Below are 12,417 nucleotides of genomic sequence, written 5' to 3'. Positions count from 1 at the left end.
AGAGTGGGCCTTCTCCGGGTCCCGTCAACTAAACAATGCCGGTTGGCGGGTCCCAGGGGAAGAGCCTTCTCTGTGGCGGCGCCGGCTCTCTGGAACCAACTCCCCCCGGAGATTAGAACTGCCCCTACTCTTCCTGCCTTCCGAAAACTCCTTAAGACCCACCTTTGCCGTCAGGCATGGGGAAACTAAACATCTCCCCTGGGCATGTTAATTATACATGGTATGCTTGTGTGTGTGTTTGCTATTACATGGGGTTTTCTTAAATCGTTAAATATTTTAATTAATTGGATTGTTGTGACTGTTTTTACTTGTTGTGAGCCGCCCCGAGTCTCCGGAGAGGGGCGGCATACAAGTCCAACTAATAAATAAATAAATAAATAGGCAGGGGGAGATGTCTCAGTTCCCCCACGCTGGACGACAGAGGTGGGTTTTAAGAAGTTTACGAAAGGCAAGGAGGGTGGGGGCAATTCTAATCTCCGGGGGAGTTGGTTCCAGAGGGCCGGGGCCGCCACAGAGAAGGCTCTTCCCCTGGCCCCCACCAAACGACATTGTTTTGTTGACAGGACCTGGAGGTCGCTGGGATAATAGTGCATCTATATTAATATACTTTTCAAAAAATAAAGGGAACACTTGAACAACACAATATAACTGAGTAAATCAAACTCCTGTGAAATCAAACTGTCCCTTCAGGAAGCAACACTGATTGACAATCTGTTTCACATGCAGTTGTGCACATTCAACTTTGTACAGAACAAAATATTTAATGAGAATATTTCATTCATTCAAATCTAGGATGTGTCCTTTATTTTTTTGAGCAGTGTATATCAAGATATGTAAAGAACAAGGAGGTTTAAGAACTGAAGGGCAGTTGTCAGCGTTTCAAATATCATCCGAAAATTAAATCAGAGTCCGAGGCATGGCCTTCCTCAAAGTTCTGATTTATTAACAGAACCATATTAGGACATCTTGGAGAAACCCGAACCGTAGATTTTTCCACACAGTTTAAAGTTCATCTTGTTACCACAACCACAGGTTCATCACATGGTCCAGTCTGTTTCTGCCAACGTGTCCGATCCTCCCATCAACTTCTGGGCAGGTGTTGAACAAAGGATGGCCTTGATTATCATAGTGGTTCTCAACCTAGGGTTGGGACCTCTTTGGGGATCGAACGACCCTTTCACAGGGGTCACCTAAGACCAGGGGGAACTAAAGGTTCTATTCTGTATTTTTACAATCCGATCAATCAGGTGTTTACAGTGCGGGGTGTCCCTCTGACCTTCCTGCCAATCAGCTTAAAGCTGTTGGGAGAATTGGTGCTATACTTATGGTTGGGGGTCACCACAACATGAGGAACTGTATTAAAGGGTTGCAACATTAGAAAGATTGAGAACCACTGTTCTAGAAGGAATTTGTTATGGCTACTACTCTAAACTTTCATGCAACCGCCCCACGTAAATTCCCACAGTACTAACACATTCTACATTCTATATTGCTTCAAAAAATAAAGAGAACACAAAGGACACATCCTAGATCTGAATGAATGAAATATCCTCTTGGAATATGTTCTGTACAAAGTTGAATGTGCACAACAGCAGGTGAAATTGATTGTCAATCAGTGTTGCTTCCTAAGTGGACAAGTTTGATTTACTTGGAGTTATATTGTGTTGTTTAAGTGTTCCCTTTATTTATTTTTTTGAGCAGTGTATTATGCAGCAGGCCAAAGTCTCCAACTCAACTGATAGCTTTGGCCTGACAGCGGTAGCAAAGGATGTGTGTAAATGACATGAAATAATGAAAATGAAATATAAGGAGTAACAATATTATGTTTATTTGTATTGGAATGTAGAATACTCAGGTATCGCACCATTCGCACATTGATATGTATAAATAACATCAAATTAAAAACTTAATATATATATAAAAAGGTCCCCCAATTTCTCCTGTCTCGGGCCCCCTCCTGTCCCGTTTCCATCCGATCCTTTGTATGGAAACGGGCTTTTAGTCCAATTCTTCTATCAAAGGCTGCTTGGAAGGCGGCACTATCCCTCCCCACATCTTCTCCAGCTCCTGGGTGATGGCGCCCACTTCCTTGGCATCCGCCACATGGGCTACGTATTCCCTCTGGACTTCCAAAGCCAGGCAGGGCAGCTGCTCCTCGTTCTCTTTTGCCCAGGAAAGCAGGAATTCGCATTTCTTCTTCGCCTTGTAGATCCGGGGCCGGTCCTCGGCAAACGACAAGCAGTGTTTGCCTCGACCCAACAGCCTGGCCAGGTGGGCCAAAGCCGCCAGGGCGAACAGGCTCCGCTTCTCCGGGTTGGGCCCCCTTAAAATCTGACCCACCGCTTGCATCGCTCCGGTTTTGCCCAGCGGGCATTCCGGGTAGTGCCCATCCACAACGGCTTGTAAGGCGGCTTGCAAGGCCTCGCCCGTGGAGGTGAAGACTCTCTGGGCGCCCAGCGCCGCCGAGAGGTCCAAGAGGGTCTCACAGACTTCGGGCAGAATCTGGGCATCGTCGGCCTCTCCGTTGTAGAGGGACAGAGCATAGGCATAGGCATAAAGGACGTTGGGCAGCTGGAAGCGCACCAGGGGGGAGACGGGGACGCCGGTGAGGTCGCTCAATGGGTGAATCACGTCAGGAATGGCAGGTAGCGAGTTCGAATCCTGGCCAGGAGGCAGATTGGAGTCCCCTGAGGCGGTTTCTTCATTTGATGGCCGGGATGAAGCCTCCAGGCCTTGCTGCTGCGGCTGAGAGTCTTCTTGGGCATCTTTAGCTCCAAGGACCTGGACCAGGGGTGGTCCCTGAATTTCCACGGCCCACCAGGGTTTCCAAGGAGGCAGGAGCCCCGATATCTTCCCGCTGCTCAGCAGTTCTTGGAACCTCTGGCGCTGCTGAGGGGTCAGCTGCTCCCACAGGTCGTCGTCCTGAGGGTCGAGGCCTAGCTCGGGCTCCGAATCCCCGGGCTCGCCTAGTTCCCGCAGCCGGAGAAGGGCCTCATTCAGGCGGCTTCGGGCAGCCGGGTCCCCCCGCTGGCCCTGGAGCCGCAGCTGCAACTCTCGCGCCTGGAAGTCCCGAGCGCAGGAGCCGTGCTCCCGGTAGCAAGGCACGGAGCAGAAGCGGACGTGGCAACGCGGGCAGGTGTAAGGCGCGCGCTCGGCCTGGCACAAGCCGCAGCCACCCGAGGCCTCCATGCGTCGGAAGCGCCCGAGCGGCACCGAGAACGCTCGGCTATTTCCGGAGGGGGGGGGGGAAACGCTTATTCCCTTGTCCTAATACGCAGGCGCGACTCGGAAAGCGCTTCAGAGAGTTGAAGGGAGACGTAGCCCTGCCACTTGCTTCGTTTCTGAGAACTACAATGACCATGATGCACCGGGCCCTGCTGTAATAGGTGGAATTCCTTTCTCCGGGAATCCTTTTTTTCTAACAGGTTTTTTTTTTCGAAGAAAAGGATTCTGGGAATTGAAGTCCCTTTCTAGGATTTTGGACTAAGCATCCAAAGTGCAAAATAAACCAGTTTTTGACTAAACATCTCCATACTGTTTGCAAGAGAGCCTGGCATTGACTTATGACCAAAATTCACACTTAACGACCGTTGCAGCATCTGTCTGTGTGTGTGTGTGAAATTTTGCCCATCTGACAAGCAGTAAACCCAGATTTATTTAGTGACCCTAACAACTGTGGCAAAACTCCCCTAGCTGTCTTGCCGAGCACCAGAGATTTTTGGTCATAAGTTGAGGACTATCTCTAAATGGCTAATGGTTAAAAACGGAATAAAAGCAATGAACAGATACAAAGAATACAATGTTTGATGACCTTGAACTGCAACTGGTTTTACTTCTCCGAGATTCCTGCTGGTCTCACCATCAAATTCTTTCAAGTCCATTTGTGGCTCAACGTGAAAGCCCAACTAGATCCTTTTAAAAGGTGGTCTTCGACCCACTAGATCTCTTTATGCAGGTAGTCCTTGACTTGCAACAGTTCGTTTAGTGACTTTTTGAATTTATGACAGCAGTGGAAAAACAGTGACTTGTGGCAGTTTTTTGTGACTGTTGCAGCGCCCTCGTGGTCACGTGATCAAAATTTGGACACTTTGGCAAACGTCTTGTATTATGGCCACAGGGTCAGGGGGGCATTTGATTCCCATTTGCAACCGTCTTTCAAAGGGGAAGATGGTTTAACTGTTAACTAACTCAACTGCAGCGATTCCTTTTATAACAGCTATGGTAAGAAAGGTCGTAAAATGAGACAAAACTTACTTAATAACCATCTCGCTTAGCAAAATAGTTTTTTTTGGGGGGGGGGGCTCCATTGTGGTCATAAAGTTAGGACTGCCTATATAACAGTATGGCACAGTAGCGAGCTGTAGTTCAGCAGTTCAAATTTCACCACCAGAAGACTGACGGCAGAAAAAGACCTCATGGTCCACCTAGTCTGCCTTTATACTATTTCCTGTATCTTATCTTAGGATAGATCTGTTTATCCCAGGCATGTTTAATTTAAATTCAGTTACTGGGGTTACCAACCACGTCTGCTGGAAGTTTGTTCCAAGCATCTACTACTTTCAGCAAAATATTTTCTCATGTTGTTTCTGATCCAACTTACCTGAGATTGTGTCCCCTTGTTCTTGCGTTCACTTTCCTATTAAAAACACTTCCCTCCTGAACCTTATTTAAACATTTTGATTATGTCCCCACCCCCCCTTTTCCTTTTGTCCTCCAGACCAGTGTTTCCCAACCTTGGCTGGCTGGGGAATTCTGGGAGTTGAAGTCCAAATATCTTCAAGTTGACAAGGTTGGGAAACACTGCTCCAGACTACACAGATTGAGTTCATGAAGTCTTTCCTGATAAGCCTTAGCCTTCCATCCTTCCAAAGTGGGTCAAATAAGGACCCAGAATGTTGGGGGCAAGAGGCTGACTCTGTAAACCGCTTAGAGAGGGCTGTAAAAGCACCATAAAGCGGTATATAAGTGTAAATGCTATTGCTATTTTTAATGGCTGCCTAGGGAATTCTGGGAGTTGAAGTCCACGTTTCAAAACTGTCAAGGTTAAGAAACACTTAAATACAAAATCTGGCCTAGAGGTAGAGCTCTTGGCTCACAATCGGGAGGCTGCGACTTCGATTCTAGGTAGAAGCAGGTATTTCTCTCTGGGAATGATCAGAATATATCTGAATAAAACTCCACATTGGCAACAGGAAAGGCAATGGGCCAGTAAACTTTCAGCTCCATTTAGTTGCCCAGGGTCATTAAAAGATGACGATGGCTTAAACAGAAAATATTCTTGTGGAACGACATACAGTAATCTCGGTTCTCCGACATAAATGGGCGGGTTGATAGTCAGATAGCCGAAATGTCAGATAATCCAGACCCTACTGTACTGCTTCCGTCCCCGTCTCTCTCTCTCGCCCGTTTCTGTCTCTGTCTCTCTCTCTAGCTTGCCTCCCTCCTCCCAGATTGCTTCTCCATTGTGGCTGTCATGTTTGGGGGCATGTCTGGGGGGGGGGGGGGAAGAGGCGGAAATGCCTACAGCCACGCCCCCAAGCAGCCACGATGTCGGATAATCCAGAGTGTTGTATTACTGAGACTCTACTGTACATATAAAGCCCTTCTCCCCCTTTGGCCAATGATCTCAAGCTTGATCTGCACTCACGTATTTACAAATAGGAAAAGCAGCAGCCACACCAGGAAATGGTCCAGGCAAATATATGATTTTTATTATATGACTGGGTGCTCTTTAGGAGTTGGCATTTGGACCCTTCTTTTTACCAAAGCTGGGCACGATGTTGACAAATCGGCGGTTGTATTGCATGCGCCTCTTGGCCCGGCCGGTCTTCTTCTTCTTCTTTTCTTGCTTAGCAACCTGAGAGAACATACATTAAGCAGGCATCAGTCAAAGATCTGGTCAGCCTTCTCCCGGAATTCAATTTTAGCTTTGCTTTTTTATATTTATTTTTCATGTATGTGTTGTTTGCTTTTTAAATTTGATAGGGTTTTTATGTGCTTTTTAATATTAGATTTGTTTTCGCTAGAATATTGTTTTTATTGTTGTTGTGAGCCGCCCCGAGTCTTCGGAGAGGGGCGGCATACAAATCTAATAAATTGAATTGAATTGAATTTGCTGTTGGGCAGGCCCAAGCTCTTTCCTAACTCCCCCTGCAAAAATACACCCTCTTTCACATTTGGAAAAGTTATCCCCTCCTATTTTACCAGTTAGGATTGTCTGGCTATTACTTAGGTGTTTTTATTGGGAGTTGTATACAGAGGGAATGTGAGAATATTGTCTCAGGATAAATACAGGCTAGACTAGAATATTTTATAGGGGGAAAGAGTGATTAGATACACAAAGAATTGGGTTTTATGTTCTGGGTGGTGATTTCCTTTCTAGGTGAAGGGTCTCTCCCAGCAATTGAAATGAAAAGCCCCTGACAATTCAGGCGCCTTCCGCTGTTCTTGGGAGTCCACAAACAGACGCCTGAAAGACGTCCCAAAAGCCACCATGTCTCCCAATCACAACTGTGGGTCATCTCGAGCTGCCCACCTTTGGGGTTTGGCCTCTCACTTTGCCAGCACGAGCCAGGGAACCGTGGACCTTCCCTAAAGAGAGAGAGAGAAGAAAAGAGATGGTTTTTACAGGGAAAACAAAGCCAACATACCTGATGAGAGTCACAAGGGACCATGAGATTAATACAGGGGAAACTCGAAAAATTAAGAATATGGTGCAAAAGTTCATTTATTTCAGTAATGCAACTTAAAAGGTGAGGCTAATATATGAGAGACTCATACAGAATCTATGGGGCATTGCCAAGAGAAAGACGAGAGACATGAGACCAAACAATGCAGAAGAGAAGGACGCTATTGAAACATCTGGTCTTCCATCTCAGCAGTGCCACAGGCTGATAGCTTCCATGCCACGTCGCATTGTGGCAGTAATTGCTGCAAAAGGGGCCCAAACCAGGTTCTGAGTACATATGCATGCTTATACTTTTCAGAGGTCTGATATTGCTCTATGTACAATCCTTTTTTTATTGATCGGATGTAATATTCTAATTTTCTGAGTGTGGATTTGGGGTTTTCATGAGCTGTACCCCATCATCATCACAATTATGACAAATCACAGCTTGAAATATCTTGCTTGCATGTAGTGAGTCTCTCTCATATATTACGTTCCACCTTTTAAGTTGCATTGCTGGAATAAATGAACTTTTGCACAATATTCTAATTTTTCAAGTATACATTTATTTACTTATTTTATTTATTAATTGGATTTATATGCCGCCCTTCTCCGAGGACTTGGAGCGGCTTACAACATATAAAAACAATTACAATAGCTAAATCCAATTAAATTAAAATTAAACAATCTAAAAAGCCCAGCTGTGTTAAAAATCAGTCATACCCATTCAAACAACAATCATACAAACATCCATCAGCCAGGGGACTTACAGCCATAATTGAGCCCAAAATGCTAGGTGAGACATTTGTTAAGCGAGTTTTGCCCCATTTAACCCACATATGTTAAGTGGATCACCACAGTTATGTTAGTAACATACTTATTAAGTGAGTCTGGCTTCCCCCTTCCCCAGGGGATCACGTGACACACACACGTTTCCGGACACTGCAAACTTCATAAATAGGAGATGGTTTTTACAGGGAAAATAGGAATCAGTTACTAAATATCTGAATATCAGCCAATCATATTTTAGCCTTAAATAATCTTGTAAAGTTTGTTTAGGGGATTATTTCACTGTTTTGGGTGTAATCAAAACTCATAAAATTGAGTTAACTGAATAAAGAGTAATGTATGGTTAAGTCTATCATGACTATATCTTCTACCAACACAACACAGAAATTTGTAGAAAATAGTAATCCCCCCCCCTTTTCCTGTGTCCACAGGGATTTTTTTGGGGGGGGGGGGGGTATACAACCGCCCTGGAAATTTTACTGTTCCTCTAACAAGCTTCCATCCAGGTACTTTGGTACTTACCACCAAGCATGCGCGCAGTAACCTCCAAAGTGGTAAGGTCACTGATGCCACATTGACCAATGACAGAGTCATTTTCCAAGGGGATCCCGCCCAGAAGAATCACTTGATCGTCAAGGGCGATGCCCTCCAGAGACTCGATGCGAGCCTAAACAGGGAAGAAAGACGAGTGGGAACATGAATAACTCACACTTTGCTTCAATTCATCCATCCCATCCTACCACCTCTCACAATACTAGACAACACAGTATCAACAGTAGAGACCTTCAAACTTCTAGGTTCTATCCTATCTCAAGACCTAAAATGGTCACCTAACATCAAAAATATCATCAAAAAAAAGCACAACGAAGAATGTTCTTTCTGCGCCAAGTCAGGAAGCTCAAACTGCCCAAGGAGCTGCTGATCCAGTTCTACAGAGGAATCATTGAGTCTGTCATCTGCACCTCGATAACTGTCTGGTTTGGTTCTGCAACCCAACAATACCAACACAGACTTCAGAGGAGAATCGGAACTGCAGAAAAAACAATTGCTGCCAATCTGCCTTCCATTGAGGACATATATACTGCACGAGTCAAAATAAGGGCTATGAAAATATTTACAGCCCCTCGCATCCTGCTTGTATCCTTAAGATTTTTATTAATATTGTTTCCTCATTCCTAATTTGACCCCTAAGACAATCGTTAAGTGCTGTACCTTACGATTCTTGACAAATGCATCTTTGGACATTATATGGAAGTTCATGTTTAAAAATTTGGCGGATGACAATATTTAGGAAATGCCTTATAAACACAAAATTCCATTGCAGTATTGCCAGCACCCATCAGTTTTTAACACTATGAGTGTTTCCCAGGACAAAGCCTGGAAGCATGAAAATTTATCACCTGAAATATCAAAAATAAACTGAGGGGGGGGAGGGTGTTGAATACAAATGGTGCAATCAAAGCACAAGACCTATAGCAAATAATCAAGGTTCACCGCAGTACCTATTCTTAACATGGCACAATGGAGGGTCTCCTTGGAAAGAATGCTGGAAAACGCCTTTACAGAGGCAAAGAGATACATTGATATTTATTCATTTCAGAAAACAGGGGAAAATGTTTATTTATTTGTTATTTGATTGATTGACTGACTGATTTCTAGGCCATCCTTCTCCAGCATGATACATGGATACATATCCACAAGTAATTACATAATAGATCTCAGGTTACTTCCTAACTTTCTGCTATCTACAGAGTACAGTGGTCTTAGAAGAAACTCCTTGAGATTCAGATGTCGTAATGGGAATGTTCTGATAAAACCTGTCACAGACTGCTGTGAGCCAGGAGGACACATTTCTTACATTTCAGTTTGTCTATTGGACAGTCCCTCGTCTGAAAACAGATTTGAAGAAATGTTGCCCAAGAATTGTAGTGAAAAGACTCACTTCTACACAATTTTTAATGTGAATATAGGATTATCAGACTATGTTCCATTCTTGGACATCTGAAATTCACCACTTTAAGAATTTAGGATTTCAGATTTCATTTAAATTTAAAAATTTAGCTCACAGAACAGCCACTGCAATTGCCTTTCATCAATAAACTCAAGTAAAAATCCGGAAAATAAGCTGCAAAAGACTAACAGGACAGCAAAGTTTGCACTTTGCCCCAAAACACAAATTTAAGGGATTATTTCTCACCCAATCAAAGATAACCAACCAAAAACTACAACAACTATGAGGGGGGAAAAGCTTCAACAATGAAAGAAGGCACAAAAAGAGCAGAATATTCTATATGAGTTTCAAGGATCGTATTTCCATGATAATTAAAATACCCTTTCCAAAATACATGATAGATATAACATTCTGAAAGAGCTAGGACCAGACACTTTTATACATTGCTACTTCTTGGCCAAAGCTGATTAAATGGAAAACACATTCATCAAAGAACAACAATTATTGCTGCAAACTGTTTTAGAAAGTCCCAGTCTGAAAATTATTTCAGCCCTGGCCTTGGTCTGAGGGAATATTTATTTGGGAGAAACAAATGCTAACAGTACTCATCAGAACGAAAGGTTCACATAAAGCTTTAAAAAAAGCTTTTACCTTAAGATGAGAAATTGTTTCATGTCCAGACACCTCAAGGGTGTGCAGATTCTGAGCACGAACGAACAGCTGCATGGTTTCACCTGTAGGGATGAAAAGCAAAGTAGTCATTAAGATTAGCAGCCCAAGACTTCAAAGAATTGAGTATCCTAACAATGGTAGAATCTAATTACACCAGTCTCTTCCAACCCTTGCTGCTTTTAGACAACGCAGGGAATAAAATAAAGAGAATGTTTGATAATCCACAAGAATGGAACATAGTCTGATAATCCTATATTCACAAAGAAGAGCTGGGGCCTATAACCACTTTTTCAAGCCACTCCATCCTTTCCGACAACAAAATGTGAGCTTGGGGTTTCTATCCTGATAATCAGTGATCCAGGACTTAGAAAGGGAATGGAGGGAATATATAGGGCAGAGGTCTTCAAACTTGGCAACTTTAAGACTTGTGAACTTCAATTCCCAGGATTCTCCAGAGTTGAAGTCCACAAGACTTAAACTTGCCAAGTTTGGGCCCCCCCCTTATATAGAGTTCTATTTTGCTGAGATGGGCTGCACACCCATTTGGTTGATAAATATAACGAACCATTATTTTATATGTTGAGCCAAACTAAAAACAGAATGTGTAAGATGGAACTGCCTAGATTTATTTTTATTTACCATTTGCGATTTATTAAATTGATATGCCATTCATCTCACCTCAAGGCAACTCTCGGCAGCTTAAGAGAAATAAAACCATATAAAATCATGCTGGCTGGGAAATTATGGGAGATGAAATCCACCCCTCTTAAAATCACCAATACAGCAAAGGGCTACGCTTAGACCTCCCCCCAGCATCACAATTCCAGGTTCTTCCTTACCTGTCTCTTCCATTAAACCCAACACACTGGTCAGTCTCTTTTTCCTTGCCTATACAGGTAGTCCTCAACTTAACACCTTACCAACTATTTCCTAAACCTGCATTATCTTCTCATTGTTCCCATCACCCATCTTCTCCCACAAATGACTGTATGACTGTAACTTTGTTGTTTGTATCCTTAAAATTTATTATTGATTGGCTCCTAATATGACCTGATTGCTTGTTTGTACCAGGACTATCATTAACTGTTGTACCTCATGATTCTTGACAAATTTATCGTTTATGTACACTGAGATCTTTCATGCACCAAAGACAAATTGCTTGTGTGTCCAATCACACTTGGCCAATAAAATTCTATTCTATTCCTATTCTAATTTATATTCTATTCTATTCCTATTTATATTATATTCTAATAGTCTATTGTTATTTTTATTCTATTCTAGTGCACCAGCGTGCCCTTCCTCCTGTCATTATATTTCTCTCTTACTAGTATCATGCATATAAACATTGTTATATCTTTGTATACCACCAATACATACTTGGCAAAACAAATAAATAAAAATAAATAAATGTGACCAACACTTAAGGAGAGGATTTAGGATTATCTTTTTCACACTTACAACCATTGCAGCATCCCCATTTGGGGATTTTGGAGGGCAAAGGTGATAAAAGAAAATCCAGATGCTTGGCAACCGACTCACATTTATAAGGGTCAATGTTGGGGGTCAGGTGATCCCTTTTATGTGACCTTCTGCCCAGCAAAACCAATGGGGAAATCCGATTCGCTTAACAACCAGGTGACTCAACCACTGCAGCGATTCACTTAACAAACTGGGGCAAGAACAGTCGCAAAACGGGGAAAACAAACTTAACAAGTGTCTCCCTTAGGAACAGAAATGCTGGGCTCATATTGTGGTGGTAAGTCGAGGACTACCTATATTTCTTTCCTGACCCAACTTTAGTTTCAGACACTGTGGCTCTCAGCTGTCCCCCCCCCAGCATTTAAATAGCTTTCTTTTACTCCCCTTCCCTCCCCGCGGTGGCCTTCAAGGCCCCATTCGTTTCGCCCTGTCGGAACCGAGGCTGGGGAGCATGGGCGTGGGAGTCTAAAGCTGCCCCCAAACCTGGGAAGCCGCAGGGAGAAGGCCAGAGAGCGCCGGGGACGCGCCGGTGAACCTGGAAAGACTCGAGGGGCGGGAAGGAGAGGCGGCCGGGGATGATGGGTTAGTACCAGATGATGGGTTAGCACTTGAGGAGATTTGGCCGTGGAAGATGGGAGTTTAAGGGCTGGAAAGGGAGAGGCCTCTGACCTCTCCCTCAAATAAATGAAGTTGCCCACCCCGTAAAAAGTAAAATTTGCGCCCCTCACTCGCCTCACGCCGTGCCAAAATGGAGGCCGCAGAGAAGAGAAACTGCCGCCGCCTCACGCCGAAGAGGAAAAGGAAAGACTGACGGAAGGGGCGGAGCGAGAAGCGCAGGCGCTCTGCGGAAGGAACGCGC

General features: G+C 43.9%; 2 protein-coding genes across 3 annotated transcripts; both read right to left on the bottom strand.

Annotated features, from left to right (window-relative positions):
- Nucleotides 1–1,805: 1,805 nt before the first annotated feature.
- ZNHIT2 (zinc finger HIT-type containing 2) lies at nt 1,806–3,232 on the bottom strand. The gene has a single exon (XM_070766652.1). It carries the CDS (start codon nt 3,187–3,189, stop codon nt 1,999–2,001), a length of 1,191 nt encoding a protein of 396 aa, XP_070622753.1. The 5' UTR covers nt 3,190–3,232; the 3' UTR covers nt 1,806–1,998.
- A 2,457-nt stretch (nt 3,233–5,689) lies between these two features.
- On the bottom strand, nt 5,690–12,379 carry FAU (FAU ubiquitin like and ribosomal protein S30 fusion). Of its 2 annotated transcripts, none has more exons than XM_070766283.1 (5): nt 12,291–12,379; nt 10,059–10,141; nt 7,979–8,123; nt 6,536–6,591; nt 5,690–5,857 (listed from the first exon to the last, which is right to left on the bottom strand). In XM_070766283.1, the coding sequence occupies exons 2-5, from the start codon at nt 10,131–10,133 to the stop codon at nt 5,732–5,734; spliced, it is 402 nt and encodes a 133-aa protein (XP_070622384.1). In that variant the 5' UTR covers nt 10,134–10,141; nt 12,291–12,379; the 3' UTR covers nt 5,690–5,731. The 2 variants fall into 2 exon arrangements, with proteins under 2 accessions (XP_070622384.1, XP_070622385.1); XM_070766284.1 differs by having other exon boundaries at nt 12,303–12,378.
- Nucleotides 12,380–12,417: the final 38 nt, after the last annotated feature.

This window comes from Erythrolamprus reginae, chromosome 13 (genome assembly GCF_031021105.1).
Source record: "Erythrolamprus reginae isolate rEryReg1 chromosome 13, rEryReg1.hap1, whole genome shotgun sequence".
NCBI lineage: Eukaryota > Metazoa > Chordata > Lepidosauria > Squamata > Dipsadidae > Erythrolamprus > Erythrolamprus reginae.
This window is presented reverse-complemented; position numbering and strand designations above follow the sequence as displayed.